We start from the raw sequence: 19,259 nt of genomic DNA on the forward strand, positions 1-19,259 counted from the left end.
ATGCAGGAAGGTTTTAATTCATTCCGTATTTTTTTTTTATTTATTTGCGGCCACCTAATTCACTTCGCCTAGGCCTATGGCCTTCAATTACCTAAGGCTTGCCCTGCTCTTCGTTTCTGATGCGGTCTTTCAAACGTCTTTGTGTGTGATAAATATTCTGTAGCATTGCTAGAATCCTCTAGTTCTGCAGTCCAGTATTCACAAGCATATAAGAATGTGGCCATGACCAGGGAGCGCATCAGTCTGATTTTAGAGTCGATTTCGATATAGTTTGGATACATTTTTTAAATGTTATATTTCATTACGAGTTGAGCTGTTTATCACTAGATCTTGAGCCAGAATAGAGTTTTTAAAAAATCTTAGAACTCAACTCTTTGGCAGAAGAAAAAAAATCACAAGACTGTCTAAATGTGTTGCCAATTTAGCCATTTTATATTATAGTAACATTTATTATTATTATTACATATGGACTTTTTTTTTTAACTTAGCCTGCTGTGTGGTACGACATCCATTTTTTTTTATCTTCATTGAATCTGTTGTTGTTGTTTTTTTCTACTATTAATGAGAACAAGTATAAAGTTCCTGACAGGTGGAAAGATAGATTCTAATAAATATATTTTTTTTTTTACATAAATGTAAAGAAGACTTGGCGTCTTGATGTCACCAGATGTGATATATAGGTTTGTGTTCCTGACACAGAAACATAAACAAGCACAAAGGATAAAAGTCTAGTTTTTCTAGAAAGTAGTCTAGAACTAAGAAATCTATCTAGACTAGAAGATTAAGATATTGTTTAAATCTATCTAGTCTAGATTATTATTATTATGCAAATACGACTTATTTAAGTTTTAAAATGCTCTCTAGAAGGCAAATAAATGTACAGAGGCAGAATTTGGTTGCGATGTGCAGGTACTGTTCAGTGTACTGTTACTGAGTCTGGAGGAGTGATGTATTTTTTTAAATTTTTACTACATCTAGATCTAAATTTTAATTATATTTACTTTATCTAGATCTAGGAATTTAAGGAATATAATATAGAGAGTATAGACTATTAACTAATAGTATAATAGACTCTAGAATCTAGAATAATCTAGATCTAGTACAGAACAAACAACAAACATTGAAATTAAATAATAATTAATATATTGTTATAAACCTGGTGGTGACATAGATGATGATAGATGGGGGTAGTGCTGTGTCACTGTGTGATTGTGTGTGTTTTTAGCCCACACAAATTGCCCCTGGCCAGCGCTAGACAAGTGGTCAAGCGTGATGAGTCACAGTACACGCCTGTTCAGGAAGGATCTGTCTTGTAAATAGTATGCATGCAAGTCATGTCAAATCATCAAATGTAGTCTAGTCTATGATCAACCAGAATGGTCAAGTGATGTTCCATCCGGTTCTAGAAAGCTTATATAAATATTATATAGAGACCCTATATTATATAAGAGTGAATGTGTCTGAGTCAAGGCACTTCATGTTACTTCAAAATGTCACCATTATAATGTGAAATCAGAACCAGCACGGTTGTGAAGTCGGTCCGGAACAGAGGCAAGGTTTTTGTACAGTCAGTGTTAGATCTATATTGTTGCAAATTGTACAATATTGTCAATATTGACTGTGATGTATTTGATATTAAACTGTTACGTTACTTTGGAGACCTGCAGTTGTCAAGTTCTTTTAATTGGTTGTGTCGTGTGGTGCAGTTTGCAAAGAGCCTGGATAGTGAGAAACGTTACAATATTATTAATAGTAATCATTTAATGACGACAATATTTAGATCTAGATACTGTACAGTATTTAGTATACCTAGATATATTATCTATATATATCTAATCTAGATTTATAGTTAATTAATTTATATCTAGCTTATAAATTTATTATTTATATCTCTAAGTCTAAGTTAGATCTATACATTTAAAATTAGAATTAATTAGATTCTAGATAAAGAGCTACAATTATTCAATTATAATAGTAAATAATACTAATGGCTAGGATGGCTGCCTGGTTGTGCAGTTTGGACTGTCGTTCAGATCTATCGATGATCCCAGGTTCAAACCCTGCCCGTTCCCATCCCCCGTCGTCCTGCAGGAGGACTAGGAAGTAAATTGTCTTCAACTCTGAAGGAACATCCGAAACATGTTTAGTAAAACATTTTACAAACATTTTTTTTACAATTTACTATTAAATATAGATCTGGATCTACTAATAGATCTAGACCTAATGCTAAGAATGGGGATTTAATTTAGTAACTAATGATTTAGCTTAATTTAATAATTTTATAGTATCTAAGTATATAGACTCTAGGAAAAAGTCAATGGGTCGACTAGTAGTAGTATTAATATCTAGATTATTTCTAGATTAGTATTCAAATATTCTATTACATTATAATCTGTTTTAAACTTTAAACTTTCAATCACTTTGTTTCAGGATATCTGTTAAGTCTCTTCTGGACTATGCATGCCTGTACACACATGTTGATGATGACAGCGAAGAGTTTATTAATTTTTGTGCTGTGTTTGAACAACTGGTTTCTCATAGGCTCAAGCGTGAGTACTGAATGCGTGAAAGGGAGAGAGACATTTTAAGATTTTAAAAACCTTAGAATGCAAATTAACTAGCGAATTTCAAGAACAGTTTTAGGTTTATTGTCTGAGATTTCATTTAGCCTTACTTCAAGCATTTGTTTCATCAATTTCCTTTATATCTTCTAATACTTATTATGTTTTCAACCTCTTACTTGGTCAATTACTTTCTAATAGGTTACCTTTTTTTTTTTTTAATGTTTGTAAGAACAGAGTTCAAAGTAATACAAAATATATGCAATTCATCAAAATCAATGTGATTGAAGTAAACAGCCATCTTTGCTAAATCACTTAGTCTGATTATTTTAGCTTATCAGAAAAAAGTTTGGCTTCCTGGAAATGGGACTCCCAGGCATTTCTGGAACCTCTTGCAAGAAAATCATAACAGTTCTCATGGAGCAATCTTTCAAACTTGTATTCCTAACATAGAAGCCATAGAAACTTTGAAGTCACCTAAAGCTAAGGTTTGTGGTAGTTATACTGAAACATATGTAGTAATCATAATACTGAAAGACTTAAATTTCTTTAAGTGGAAACCATAAAAATTGATTTATCTTTTTACAAAGCTTATATCAACTCACTCTGTCTGTCTGGTAAAAAATGTGTACAGAGGTTACATCTCCCACACCCAATCTTAGGTCAAGTTGAAATTTTGCACAATTATTTTTTGTACCTGACAAAATAAGAATCATTTTAAAATAATCAATTAGATTATTGACTTTTGGTAATTAATTATTTTGTTTGGTATCGAACAAGGGAAAAAAATGTACTTGACGTGGTTATACATGTTGAATTAGTCCCCTTGAGGAGACGAGCCCTGAGTGAAAAAGTTTTTTTAGGCATTTAAAAAGCCATCATGGTAACATTCACCCAGATATCCATGCTTTGAGAACTCTAAAAGCATGAAACTGTGCTAAACAAAAACAATTGGCAAAAATATATTGTTAATCTAGATCTATAACAAATTTAATCACGACTTTTCCTAATTAATTGATACAATTGCACTAAATATAAGCTTTTTTTTATCTAAAAGCATTTTTTTAAAATTATTTTTTTAACTTATCATTTAATTTGTTATTTGTATTCACATTTTAGCTGAGGGCTTTTATCAGAGTGGCACTGATGGAGAAACGTTTGTCTGATTACATGTTCTGGTTGCTAAACAATTCCAGATTAATAAGGTGTCTTACAAAGGCTTTGTTTGTTTGCTTTTCTTTTAAAATCATTATAAAAAAATTAATTGTATAAAAAGTAAAGAATTATTTCTAGTCAAGCCCTAATGTATTAATCATTAATCAATTTCAAATAGTAGTGCCAAGAAGTTTGATTTCATCTGTTTATTTATACGTTTGAATACATCTTACAGTTCCCTATTTTCTTTTTATATTACAAGTGAATGGGGTATGGTGGCCAAGTGCTAAAAGGCTTGGCTTCTGAATTCGGGGATCTCTGGTTCAAATTAAGGTGAAGACTGCATTTGAGTCCACCCATTTCTAATGAGTACCTTACATTAGTTGGGGAAAAAGTAAAAAAGAGATGGTTGATTGTTGTGCTGGCTTCATGACACCCTTGTTAGCTATGGGCCACAGAAACAGATGACCCATTAGCCCCATAAATGGCAAGGTCTGAAAAGGGATACTTAACTATTTTTTTAGCAAGTTAATGGGCTCATGACCCTAATGCCATCTCTTTCGTGCACAGTATTAAGTTATGTTATTTCACAAAAATATAAAATTTAGTTTAGGACTTGAAAGTCCAGGGGTGAAATTTTTATGGTGCTTGGTGGGAGCTTGTGTTTAGTGAGCTCTTGGATAACTCCTGACATTTATAAAGAACTAATGACAGTGAATTATCTTTAGAGTATATTTTTTTTTTATCAATCAGTCACAAAATTAGGGTGATCTCTGATTCAGATGCATTATAAACTTTGTGCATATTTAACTGTCACACCTTGATCATACCAATATACTTTCTATTTCTTGTTTATAGAGATAATTACTTCGATGGTGCCATCATGACCTCTGAAGAAGCGTCAGTTCTCTGCAGTGATTTGATAGGCCTTAATGCCATTGATTTCAAGTAAGTAATTTAGACAAAGTAAATCCAATCATTGTTTAGCCTATAATCAATTATCATGCAATACTTTCTTCACTTATTAACATTTGATTAACTCATTTCTAGAAGAGAATTTAAAGAATAGGAGAATTAATAAAGACAAAAAATACATCAAAACAAACACTATATTTATATCTTCTAATCAATGCAATGTCTAACTCAAAATCTTTCTTCATCAGTTTTCAGGGAAAGTTTATTATAACCATGCAACTCCCCAAATACATTATCTCCTTCTTTTCCGTCCATTGACATCCTAATATTCACTTAACTGATTCACTTTAAAATTAAATAATTTAAATATCGAAAACATGAGGGCCAAATATAGCCACTGGCACACCATCTAATCTCAGTCACAACAGAGATCAGTTAGTCAATTTAGGAAAAACAGCAGAAGAGGGATTTTCGTGATGTCTTTGAAGAATTATTCAAAATGACATTCCAGCACATCTTTAGATGATCTATTGTAGGTGTCAGAATTATGGAATGATAAACAGACCAAATTTTTCCATTTTTGTCATAAATGTTTATTAAAAAACGAAAAGGAAAACAGAGTCATTCATTTATGTTCAAAATAGTGACATGCTGCTTTAAAGTGGAAGTGGTATGTCTTTAATAATGGAATAACAGAGTCAGAGTTTATTACCCAGCTAAAGAGTTATGCCATCTATAAAAAGCTCAGGATATTCCAACTTCAGATAGTTATTTCATAAATTAGGCAATTTTACCTAGTATAAGAAATATTTTTTTCTTTATAAAAAAATAGTGTTTCATTTTTTAAAACCTAACATTCATTAGTTATTAAGAGAAAAATAATTGCACTATAAGTTGTATAAAGGAGGTATTGTCTTTTTTTTTTTTTTAAGCATTTTTTTTTTTTTAATTTTCCTGTTAAACTCTCACATGGCTTTGTAAGTTGCACAGGGCATAGTGCCATTAGAGTATATTGTAATCACCCTATTGGCTTTTGATAAATGGAATTTTTTTTTTTTTTATCTCAGACAAAGCATTGTAAGTAAAATCTTAATATTAAAAAAAACATTAGGAGAATAATTTACTGACCAGGATCAAATTATTTGGCATACTCAGTTTACACCAGCTACTTTTTAATTAATTAGTGACTTAGATTGTAATTTTTTTTTTTTTTTCTTTTGGTCTAGTTTTTGTCTGAAGGACAATGACAATGAATTGACTGGACCATTGGAGATCAGCTATGCTCCATTTATCAAATACAAGCAAATGTAAGATACCTTATCTTTTAACACAAAATTTGTATTTCTTGAGTCCCACAGTTATTTTGGTACTGTAATAATGTCAATTTTTTTTTTAAGGATTCGTTAATAGATATTTAAATAATTATTCAAAGATACAAAATTAGGTAAGTTACAGATACTATTTAAAACAATAATTGCAGGCCAAAGTTTTTGCTTCCTTTTCTGTTAGGTCTGCCAGTAAATCTGTTGATGATCTTGAAATGGAACGTCTCAGTGGCAAGGCTGCTGACCGGGATATTTTGCCAGTTAGTGCAGTGTTGACAGAGAATGGTGTTAATGACATCCTCAGACTACATGCACTTGAAAAAGATTTTCGAAGCATCAAGGAACAGAAGGTATCTTTTTCAGACATTGTTTGGTTAAGCTACACTAAGAAGAATTAGTATTCTGTTTTATTTTAATAATATGGCATTTAATTGCTATGTGCTTAAAAACAGTGACAATTGTAGAGGACAGACATAGAATTGTCATACTTTGCTATTTGGACTGGTTACAATTACACAATGATTAGGGAATCAACTGTTATTAAGCAATAAATTCTGGCATTATGAATGAGTAATCTCAGAATGAGTAATTCAACTTGTTAGTTAAAATGTTTAAAACTAATTAACTCTTTCTCTCTATAATTATTTTCCTTGTTCCGATAGTATTATTCATTTTGCTCATTTGTATATCACTATCCTGTTCTGATTAAACTTCAATAACTTTTTTGTTTGTAATCAGAAAATGTTATATTTGGTATATAATTATAGGAGAATGCATGCTCTTTTTACACAACACAAATTAAAGTTTATAAATCCAAAAATCCATTTTGTTTATTGGGTTCAAATCAACGTTGGCAGCATCAATTAGGAGAGAAAGAGTTAAGGATAGAGTTATATATCAACGGCTATTTCATATTGGAAAATGTGTTAATCAGGTCACAGCTCAATTTAGTGTAAGAAATGAAATATGCTCTATTTCAAAAGTTGCCATCACAACATGTTAGCTTTATATTTCTCATGTTTATGCTAATAGGACTACTTGGAAGAACTTGTGAGACTTCGTGAACGACAGCTGGCAGAGGTGAATTTGAAACATGAGTCTTCCAGAATCGAGAGAGAAGTCCGAGAGAGGGAAATGGAAAATGAGCACAAGACAATGCATGCTTGTATCCTAGAGCTTCAGGCAGAGATGTAAGGAAGAGAAATGGTTGTTACTACTTACTGACTGCTATTTTATTTCAATCCTGGTGTATTCAAAATTTCTTGATTTTCAAATATTAGCTTTCCCTTTCTGATTTATTAAGTCTAAAACATTTTTTCTACACTATTAGTTGTTGTTTTTTTCCTTAATACTCAGTGAAAATATTATTATTTAGCATATTTATGCCTAACCTTTTGTCATCATTTTCTAATTAATTCATTAAGAAAAATAGATATATGGAGAACATGCTAATCACTGCAAACTTATGTATAAAAAAACAAAAGAAAATTCTAATTTGATAACATCAACAACAAAAGACAAAACATAATTAACACTCTAAAGCTTTGTATAGAAAAATTAAATTTAAAAAGTATTTGTACAAATACTCCTTCTTCCCTAGTGCTATTAGAACATGGAATGGGTTGCCTGAGCTAGCCAGGAAAACCAGTGACTTGGCTGAATTTAAGTCATTGGTTAATATGCATGACTAAATGCATGACGCGTAGGACGTAATCATCTTCTTTTTTGAAGTAACGTCTGTATTATATAAGATAAGATAAGATAGGACCATGAATAATATAGGATGATGATTTAAAATGTAGCAATCTAAAAATGTTTAAAGTGATTGTCTAGATGTGTTCAGCTCCAATTAAACATTTTTATATTCTACACATGTATAAACCAAGGACTTAGTTGTCCCAGCTAACAATTGTATATGACTATTTTTGTTTTATTTAGCTCAATATAAAACAAAAGTTTACTAATTATATTATTTGAAGTTTAATTTTTACAAATTAATTAACTCCTCCTAGATTTAAATTAAAATTAATGCTTAAATGAATAATGTGAATAATTCTGCTTTTAATTGTTTTTAGGTCAAAGTTGCGAAAACAAAATGAAAATCTAAAAACCCAAGTTCAGTATTTAAAGTCCTACAAGGAGCGGATGGAAACAATGGAAGTCCCTATGGTGGACATGGCTTCAGCTAGAAGTGGACAAGACAAGCCAGGTATTATGGTGGAAATGGACCACATTGAACACAGGTAACATTGCATTCTTTTTTTATTCCATTTTGGTCTCGTCTGTGAGTTCCTTTCAGTTAATTAGCCAATAGCTTTGAAGAGGGTGAGTGAAAAGAAATTAAAAAAAAAATCTTTTGAAGTTTAATAAGGCTCTACCCTGGGCTATGCGTAATAATCTTCTTCATCATCAAACTCCATTTGAATGAGGGTTTGAGAGGCTCCAATCCTCTCTTGCAAAAGCCCTGGACGGAAGCTCTGCTGGTGTGCATAGTGCATGTATGTCACCATAAAGGTTAAAAATTTGAGACCTTTCAAGATTGAGGTCAACAAGAGGCATTGTGAGTCAAAGTTTGGCCTGAGCTTTGCGAAATATGAGCCTGTCACATGTGCTCCCAGACTCTGCCGACTTGTCCCAGATCTCTAACAATTTTATTTTTGGATTGTTGCTCAAGCATTATGGAAGCACACCAACTGCTCGGTAGGTTGTGTTAGCTCTCTTTGCTGAATATAAGCTCATTCTGTAAATGCTAGGGGCCACAGCAATACTATTTCTGTTCCTATCCTAGAATGAAACAGCTGCAATTAATTTCTTCTAACACTTTATAATTTATTTTTTTGGGGCTTTTAATAAAATCAATTCTAAGGATGAATCCTTCCTCCCTTGAGCATACACATTTTGAAATATTTCTTCTTTTTTTGTTCTCATTTTTATGTTGGAGGTTTCAAACAAGTTGTCCTAACCACACAGTGGTTTCTAGATCAGGTTGTTCTCTATATAGTTTGTCTCTAGGAGGGTTTAGTGGCCAGTGTCTTAATCAAGCTTTTCAAAAGAGTATGCAGCTTTGAAGGACATGATTGGCATTCTCAGGTGACAATCCACAGGGCAAATTTCACTTCTTCTTCTTCTTTGTTCTCATTGTTATGTTGGAGCCTTCAGATGACTAGACCAATATATGAGATAAACTGCGCAGTGGTTTCCAAATCAGCTCTCCATATAGTTTTCTTTCTATTGGGGTGTTTTGGGGCCAGTGTATTATACAGGCCTCATGGTAAAGAGAGCAGTTTTGGAGGACGTGGTTGGCATTCTCTGGTGATACTCCACATGGGCAGATTTCACTGGTTCCAATTTTGAGCTTCCGGTACATGTGTTGTTGCATTCTGTTGTGTCCGGTCCTGAGTCGAAAGATTAGACGTTGGTCTTGTCGGGATAGCTTATAGTAAGCGTCATCTTTCACTAATTCCAATTTTCATCCTCTGGAACTTATGTTGTCTCATTCTGATGTGTCTGGTTCTGAGATGAAATATTATATGTTGGTTATGTAGGGACAGCTATTAATATTTACATATTTACAATATTTAAATATTAGTATACATTTTTTTTTTTCCATTTAAGATTTTTTTTTTTTCAATATATTTTTAATAGGTTAGTGGACAATTCACATGTCAAAAGTGCACGAAGGTTGATCCCATCTGACCAGAGGAGCATCCAGTCTTCAATCTCTGACCAACTACGTCTCAAGGAAGACTCACAGAGCATGATTCCATTGACAGGATCATTATTGGAAGTTAATGCCACCATTACAGAGCCTGGCACAAAAGTAAGTTGAGATGTTAATGTAATTTTACACTTTGAAATGCTTAGAGGGAATAACTCTTTTAATATATGGTGTTCATGTCTGTACAGTAAGTTAAAAGATTAAATACTGAATTTAAAAAGATACCTAGAGCTTTCTGAATTTTAATATAACCTTTCCATACTAATGTGTTAGTAATTTTACTAGGTGTTTATATTTCCTATCATTTCGGTATATTTTTATATTCTAATTTTTTTTAACTTATAAAATTGTTGTTTTTTTTGTACTAACAGGAAAATCAGATATTATCTACAGGTAAATATAATGTTTTTGTTGTTGTTTTTTTGCTGTGTAATTTAATATAAATCTACTTTTAAACATTTTTTTTAATGTAATTTTTTTTTTGTTTATTACATTCAAATGTATGAATCTAAAATATTTAGAATCTTAAACAAGCAAAACATTTAAGAAAACAGCATTAGTTTACAGTTGATTCTTACTATATCAAGAGGTCTGAACAAGACTCTGTCCCCATAACCCTCTTATAGAACAAAAACTATATGAAGAACTGCCTGATCTGGAAACCACTGGGCGGTTTATCCAAGATATAGGATTACTGATCTGAACCCTACAACATGTAAAATGAGAACGAAGAAGAAGTTGATTCTGCTTGATGGAGACATTGATCAATTAGGAGATCAACTGAGATTTTTAATAAGAAAATGAAAGATCTCAGTTCACAATTAATTTTTCAGTTCACAAATACACTTTTAGTTTTTCTGGCTGACTTATACATGTCATAGATACGCTAACACAATCCAAGATTAAACTAAGTATTGAGACTCACCATAAACAAATATTGAAATCTTGTTTTATTTACAAGTAACCATAGATAGCTTTATTATTCAATTATTCTATTCTCTTTTGCCTTTTGCACTATTCAACAATACTTGAAAAAATAATTTTCACTGTAATGTAGAGATTCATTCAAATATTTTAGTCAAATATTTCAAAGCGTGATAAACCGATTAACAAGAAGTTAGTTTTCATTTCATAATTTACATCACATATGGAATGAAGGCGTTATCATGTTAATTATGATGATGTGTCACCTAATTGTGAGGACATTTCCTGTCTCACTTGATTGTGATGCTATTTCATGTGTCACTAGACTGTTGTGAGGAGGGGTTAAATTAGGAGAATGAAACCAGTTGTTGAATAAATAAGCAGAAGGACATTTCCTGTCTCACTTGATTGTGATGCTATTGTACCAACTACACGGTTAAAAAGAGAATGTGCTGTCCGGATCTAGAACTACTGGCGCTTTCATTGAGACCTTTTTATTTGCCACGAGACTTTGGTGTTATTTACATAGTCCTGGTTTATGTTCCGCCTACAGCCAAAACGGAATTTTCAGCTGCAATAATCGCTGACGTAGTGCATGAGTTTCAGACAAGGTCACCGGATGCACCAGTAGTTATACTGGGTGATTTTAATAAATGCACCTTGAAGGTTGACCTACCCACCTTCTATCAACACATTTCATGTCCGACAAGAGAAAACAGAACTTTGGACTTATGTTATTGTAACATCAAAGGAGCATTCACATCTCGTGAAAAGCCACCACTAGGATCATCGGACCACAAAACAATACAACTGCTGCCTACTTACCGTACAAAACTTAAAGAAGGAAAAATCATTCAAAAAAACGTACAAGAATGGACACAAGACAATATTCTCAAACTACAGGGATGTCTAGACTGCACTGACTGGAATTTGTTCAAAGAGACCACTTCAGATCTGGAAGAATGGGTCGACGCAGTGACAAATTACATCAAATTCTGTGAAAACATGTGTGTCAGCAGTAAGAGCATCAAGATATACCCCAACAATAAAACATGGGTCACTGCAAAAATAAAACGGGAAATAATCAAAAAGAAAAGAGCATTTATGAGTGGCGATGGACAGACAAGGAAAATAGCTCAACGAAATCTCAACGTCGTTCTTGAGGAAGGGAGGAGAAACTACCGCACCAAGCTGGAAGACACAATTAATACAAGTGACATGATACAGGCGTGGGGCATCATGAACAAAATGGCAGGAGCACAAGTCAAATTTAAAAATAATCTTGCTACAAGAGACGAAAAAACATTGGCCAACGAGTTAAATGATTTCTATTGTCGCTTCGACACGAAAGATTTTAATTATCTAAGACTCAAAGCCCTTGAGGATGTCAATGTTAACAACTGCTTAGAATTAGCGATTACTAAAGAGCAAGTTTGTAACATTTTCAAAAACGTCAACCCAATGAAAGCTGGTGGGCCTGATGGAATAAAAGGGCGAATCTTAAAAGAATGTGCTGAACAACTAGCTGAACCTTTTCAAGATATTTTTTCTACTTCATTACTAAACCATGAGATACCACCTGTGTGGAAGTCATCTATAATTGTACCTGTGCCAAAGGTTTCCAAACCGAAGGAAATGAATGACTATAGACCTGTTTCACTTACTTCCATTGTGTCTAAATGTTTAGAAAAATTGGTTAAAATGTTTCTTCTGAATGATCTTTGTAATAAGTTAGACCCTTTACAATTTGCTTACCAAAAGGGTAAAGGTGTAGACGATGCCATCCTAAATATTTTAAACTGTGTCTACAAACATCTGGACTTACCGAACACTTATGTAAGATTGCTCTTTATGGATTTCTCATCAGCTTTTAACACTATACAACTTCATTTACTCATTGAAAAGATGAAAGCGTTGCAGATTAGTCCATACATAATACTATGGGCTAATGAATTTTTGACCCAGAGAGCTCAGAGGGTTAGGGTAAACAATGTTATATCTAATGAACGCATAGTTAACACAGGGGCGCCCCAGGGGGCTGTGACATCGCCATTGTGGTTCATTTTGTACACCAATGATTTTCAATCCGATAGTTCTTGTTGCTCCTTCACAAAATTCGCTGATGATGCGGCTCTTCTTGCCCTGCTCTCAGAGAGCTCAGACGTAAATGAGTATTTCAAAGAATTAGAACACATTGAAGAATACTGTAAAGATAATTTTTTATTATTAAATGTAAAAAAAACCAAAGAAATGATAATCGATTTTCGTAGGGACAAGAAGGAAAATGATATTGTTTCTGTAGCTGGAGATACTATTGAAATTGTGCAAACCTTTAAATACCTTGGTACTATCCTAGACAATAAACTAAATTTTACTGCAAATACTGATTATATCAGCAAAAAAGGGCAGCAAAGATTACGACTACTAAGAAAACTGTCCTCGTTTAATGTTAGCGAAAAGGCCTTGGCTATGTTTTATCACGCTCACATCTGCAATATTTTAAGTTTCAATATCACTGCCTGGTATGGCAATCTGAGCATTAAAAATAAAAATAAACTTAATAGAATCCTAAATGCTGCTGGCAAAATCATTGGCAAAAAACAAACCCCATTTGGGCAGTTGTTTGAGACAAACATCTATAAAAAAGCTAACAAGATCCTCGAAATAAAGAATCACCCTTTGTGTCAGGATTTTGTGATTTTACCATCACAAAAGAGATACAAGACACCGATAGCAAAGACAAACAGACACAAACACTCTTTTGTTCCCCTGGCAATCAAATCATTAAATAAGAACAATCTGGTATAAACTTTGTCACATGTAAATTATGAGTGAGTCTGGTGTGAATGTACACTTTGGTTTCTTATAGTTATAATGTTTTTTGTTTGGTGTAATGCACAAATTGTAAGACAAATTTCCTTACGGATAATAAAGATTATTATTATTATTATTATTATTTCATGTGTCACTAGACTGTTGTGAGGAGGGGTTAAATTAGGAGAATGAAACCAGTTGTTGAATAAATAAGCAGAATTGACTGCACATTTCGTACAACTATTATTTAATTACACCAATGATCTTTTTTTTTATTATTTTATTGTTTCATTATAACTTTTTAAAAAGTATTATTTTAAATGACAAAAAAAAGTATTGCTTTAAATATAATTTTGGTATTCTCAAATTCAATTAAAATATGACTAATTTAAAAAAAAAATACTGAAATATCCAAAAATTATACTACTATAAACATTTCTTCTGCAAGAGAAAAAGTTATTTGTTTTGTAGATTTTAATATATCTTGGTGTTATTATTTAAATTTGATGTACATTTTTATATAATTTTAAACTCTGTATTTTATTAAGGTTTTAAAATAAACTTTTATTTTCTCAGTTCAAAGCAGTACAAACACTGTAAGTTTCTCATCATCATCAACCACACAACTGGCTGCAGAAACACATGGTCAGAAATTTCCAGAAATGCTGGTGACACCAGAAAAGCTGTCAAAAATGCAGAAAGATACTCAGATGGCCATTCCTTTTATAGTGTCTCCAGATGACAAAACTGATGCTGGTATGTCAGAAGAGCTGTCAAAAATGCAGAAAGATACTCAGATAGCCATTCCTTTGATAGTGTCTCCAGATGACAAAACTGATGCTGGTATGTCAGCTGAGACTGCAAATCATGAACATTCAGAACAGAGTGATAATGATCATAACAGCAACAGTATCGTCTTTCAGTCAAACTTAATCAGTTACCCCTCAGCTCTTCAGTCAGAGGAGGTGGATGTCAAGGAGCGGGCTCCCCTAGAACTCCAGCCTGAAACCCAGCAAATTAGTAGTGGGGCTTCAAGCAGTACAGAGTCTGAAAAAGAAGAGGAAGTAACGGCCTCAGATCCTGAAATGGTCAATAATAAGAGCACATCCAGCAGTGATGTTGGGGACAACACATGGGATATGATGTCTGATGCTGAGCATGACAGCCGGGCAGTCAATTAAATACTTTTGTTAGTTGAAGAAATTTTATAATGATTTGAAAATGTTTATCAACATCAAACAATACAAAAGATTAACGCAATAGAAAAATTCCAGTTGTCAACAAATTAATCAAATCGGTCAACATAGTTATTACTTCTAAAATATGCATACAAAAAAATTATATATATATATATATATATATATATATATATATATATATATATATATATATATATATATATATATATTATCATCATCTTAATCAGTTTTAAAAAATCACAACTTTTTTTTTAGTTGATAAATGCCAAAAGCCAAGTGTGATTTCTGTACCCTTATTTCTTTGTAATTCAAGATGTTTTATTTTTTAAATTTTAAGATATATTGTATGTTTTTGAGTCTTTCATTCAGCTGGACCAAGATTGGTATCAATCATAAATCCACATATAGATCCAGAATATGTCAATTTTTAACTAGTTTTTGATACAAAAGGTTTTTCCAAATAAGTTTTAAATAACTGTATTACATTAAACTTACTTCTTACTATCTATTGAGACAAAAATATATTCACATAAGCACAAACTAGACTTGTTACATATCAAACTTCAAGTAGCCACTATGATACTGGATATTTCCAGAGTAAAATTTGATAGGAGCTCTCATTCTATATATGCTAGGTCTCTGGATGTATTTTTAAATTAAAAACCTTTCAACTGATATAAGGTTTGTTGTTATGAGCAGGCACTGACATCAAGTGATGTAGGTCCAACTGAGCTAACCCAAGATTGAAAGACAGTATTACATTTAAACTAATTGGCTCATCTTCAGTATCATTGCAACTTTCATCATAAATAAATTTGTAAAAAAAATAAAATAAGCTATTTGACCTATGTATATCATACATAAAACAACATAAAATACTCAAGTTATATTATTGACTCAGTACGTAGTGTTTCAGACTTTTTATTTAACTTGCATATTTAAAAGAGCAAGTATTGTAAATGAATATGCAATTTACGTTCAATTGTTGCTATCTGAACATGTTTGTTTTTTTTGTGATACAACTCTAGGGGAAAAAAATCATAAGTTTTTGAAAATTTTTTTATTTATTCAAGTAATGATCGTACTTTGTTAATTAAGAGTATCCTACAAAGAAATACAATAAAACATTACATGAACAAAGTTTTTGTCACAGGGTAAAGAAAGATAATGATATCTAAAAGAAAGAAGATAATAAAGCATGAACACATTCCTCTGACATTCCTTCTATTTTGTTATGAAACATTGTGTTCAGAATTTTAGTTTATTTTGGAAATATTTTTTTTTTGAAATCTGTTATTAAATTTTTTTTCAAGCTGTTTAACTGAACCAAAACAAAATAATTTTTCTTTATTGATAACTTTTCTATGTTAATAAAATGTTTGTTTTTTTAGTTTCTTTGTTTATCCATTTCATACCAGTACATATTTTATTTGCGTTGTTAAAATTGTCATGTATGAGAAAGGGACATTCTATTTCCTGGCTATGAATGTAACCTTGAACTTCACTCACTAAAAGAATAACTTTGATAAAGTCAGATTGTTAAATTTATTCAATCCTATCCTTCATCATCTTCTGAAGTTGTTGAAGATTTGCTCTGTAAGACCTAATAATATTTTTTACAAAGCTTATATCAACTCATTCTGTCTGTCTGTATTGTAAAATGATTTCTGTCACACCCAATCTCAGATCAAGCTGAAATTTTGCACAATTATTTCTTTTACCTGACAAAACATGAATCAATAATAAAAATTATCCAATCAGTTAATTAACTATTAATAATTATTATTTTACTTGACTGATGTGGTGGTGTAAGTTTAATTACTCCCCTTTATAAAAGTTTGAAACTAACAATAGATAAATCCTTCAATTTTCATAAGCACATCCCTGGCACAGTGATTAGTGTATTGAATTGAGTAGGCTTTAGATCTGGAGTTTGAATTCAGGTCGTCCAACTTTTTTTTTTTACAAAGGCATTTAAAATAAACAATCATGGTAATATTCACCCTGTCCCCCATCCCATTCCCAACTAGTCCCCAGACAGTGATAGAAACAAAAACAATTGGTAAAAAAAAAAAAAAAAAAATCTGCAATTGCAATGATTTATTATTGTTAGTCTAAATCTATTACAAAGTTAATTACCGTACATGACTGATTCATACTAATTGATACAACTACACTTAATATAAGCTTTGTTTAAAGTATTTTATATATTTTTCTTGTTTCCTACAAGAAGACGTCTTTAAGACTACATTTATAATTATAGTTTGTCCATCATGGTTCGAAGGTGACCACTTTTGTCATCCAGGGGCTGAGGGCTTTGCACTGGGGTTTTGTGCCTCCTCACATGGCTGGTGAGACCTATTTGAGCCTGAAATGTTTGGCTGCAGACTGGGCAGGTTATTCCAGCTCGAGCTGGAGTTTTTTTTTATTTTGTTGAATGTACAATTACATAATAATAACAAGGTATATTCAATCAACTATTGTTTTGGAATGTATAAAAGTTTTATCATGAAAGGAAAGTAGGCCCTACATGTTTTAGTCTTCTTTTTTTTTTTTTTAAATAACTGACTTGTACCCATCTTTGTGATAGTGAAAGGATAAGAATTGTTTGAGGTGTTTTTTACTTAAATTCGTTTAACAATCTTAACAATTTTTCTTTACATGCTACACATAGTAACTACAAACTAGTATATTGTCTAGGGAGATACATTTATACGTTATGAACAAAAACGAAAGTTTACTAACAAAATAAAGATCTAATTTGCTTGGACATTGCATTACAAGGTGGTCCTCAATAGAAACATTGCTTTACAAGGTGGTCCTCAACATTGCTTTACACTGAAGATTCACACAAACTTAGCTTCCACCTTAGCACGCCAATAAGTACAAAAATACTCAATGAATGTTCTTGACTTGTGTTCAGCTTAAATCCCTGTAATGTTATTGAACTAGGCTTGAAAATGAGTTCTTTTATCTTAAAATATGTTGAGGCATTGATCTCAGCCCATAATTTTTATTGATGTCTTTCTTTATTTTTGTACAAAGTTACATAATTGTAGCATTATCTACTTAACTTTATTTGACTGCAACAGAAAGCAAATCCAGCCTTTCACCAAACTCTTATCACATGCATATTCTTATTTTATCACCCATTTGTTTTAGAAAAGTAATAATTAAAGTATTTTTTTCTAAAGAGAATGCATTGTATTAGTTCTATATTTTTATTGCTGTTTTATATAAATATATATAGTTTCCCTTTCAGACCTTGCAGTCTATAGGGCAGATGATGTAAAGGTCATCTGTTTCTGTGGCCCACTGTTAACGAGGGTGTCATGTAGCCAACACAAAGACCAACCGCCTTTACTTTTCTCCCAACTAATGTCAAGTACCCATTAGATCTTGGTGGACTCAGAGGCGCCCACAGAAAGATCCCAGTCTTCACCAAGATTCGAACCTGGACCCCAAGATCATAAGCCAAGTGCTTTACCGCTGAGCCACAGCGCCTCCATATATATATATATATATATATATATATATGTATTGTAGGCAGGGAATCATTTCTTTATGCTGAACTATTTTGTTCTGTTTATGACACAAAGCTTAGGCAAGTTATTTATTTGTTTGCTGTAATATTTATTTTATCTCTTACATCCTTTAGTGACAGAAATATGTCTTCACGCTAGTAGTGTCTTTTTTTTCTTTTTTAACTGCACACATAAAATACTGTTTGTTTGTTTTTTTAGCTTAACTTATGTTTGAAAGGTGAGAGAATTGAATTTTTAGTAATTACAAAAATCTGACTTTGGATAAGTGTAAGTACTTAATCGATTCGGGTTTTTTTTTACATCCTCTTATCATAATGTCATAATTCAAATAATTGTGTAACACTTTATCATGATAAGCAAAACAAACAAGAAGAAAATGATGGTGTGAAGAAGCTAAACATGTTTGATTTTCTTTTTTTATGCTTCATGTGATTTCAACCACAAATTTTGTATTAATTAGTTTTTTTCTGTTGTTGCTTTTTTTTTCTTCCTTATTGTGTTGCACAATTTTGTGTTTGTTTGTGTTTTTCTAGATATTTTGATTAAAAAGATGTGTAATAACAAAATGTCTGTTATTTTCATATATCTGACACAGTGACAATGAAAGATTTGATAAGACTTTATAAAATATAAGTTCCTTTATTTCTATGATGTCATTGCTCTGTTGTACTGTAGAACTCTAGTCAGTATTGTAGTTATTAGTTATGCTTTCCAAACCAAAAAGATTCATTGGTGTGTTAATTTATTGTATGTCTCTCACACTGCGTAGATTTGTTGATGTTGCAGTTTTAAGTTCAAAATAAAACTCTCATCTTTAAAGACTGTTAAAAGTGTTCTTGCTAAGCATCTATATCTTTTATTTCAAACGCACATGGGTCCTATTATATTTTATAGTAACATGGGCCCACTATTTAAAACAAAAAATGATTACCAACATGTTGACCTCTAAACGTCTACACTCCATAAAATGTAATAAAGGTTTTGAATACATTTTGCAAATTATGATAAATCAGATTCATACCTGAGACAACGTGACATGCTCTCCCTCATACATTATAGGCTCTCCCTCATCTCCTCATACATTATAGGCTCTCCCTCATCTC

General features: G+C 32.0%; 1 protein-coding gene across 2 annotated transcripts; it reads left to right on the forward strand.

Annotated features, from left to right (window-relative positions):
* The first annotated feature begins 680 nt into the window (after positions 1-680).
* Positions 681-18,986, forward strand: LOC106054820 (RUN domain-containing protein 3A-like). 2 transcript variants are annotated; one of them, XR_008773666.1, is made up of 13 exons: positions 681-909; positions 2,431-2,549; positions 2,895-3,049; positions 3,681-3,766; positions 4,575-4,664; positions 5,858-5,938; positions 6,141-6,306; positions 6,989-7,146; positions 8,032-8,199; positions 9,602-9,776; positions 10,046-10,067; positions 13,989-17,395; positions 17,427-18,986. XR_008773666.1 is itself a non-coding variant. In XM_056004118.1 (12 exons), the coding sequence occupies exons 1-12, from the start codon at positions 854-856 to the stop codon at positions 14,591-14,593; spliced, it is 1,881 nt and encodes a 626-aa protein (XP_055860093.1). In that variant the 5' UTR covers positions 681-853; the 3' UTR covers positions 14,594-18,986. The 2 variants fall into 2 exon arrangements, 1 of the variants encoding a protein (XP_055860093.1); XM_056004118.1 differs by having other exon boundaries at positions 13,989-18,986.
* Positions 18,987-19,259: the final 273 nt, after the last annotated feature.

The sequence above is a fragment of the Biomphalaria glabrata genome, chromosome 11 (genome assembly GCF_947242115.1).
Source record: "Biomphalaria glabrata chromosome 11, xgBioGlab47.1, whole genome shotgun sequence".
Classification (NCBI taxonomy): Eukaryota; Metazoa; Mollusca; class Gastropoda; family Planorbidae; genus Biomphalaria; species Biomphalaria glabrata.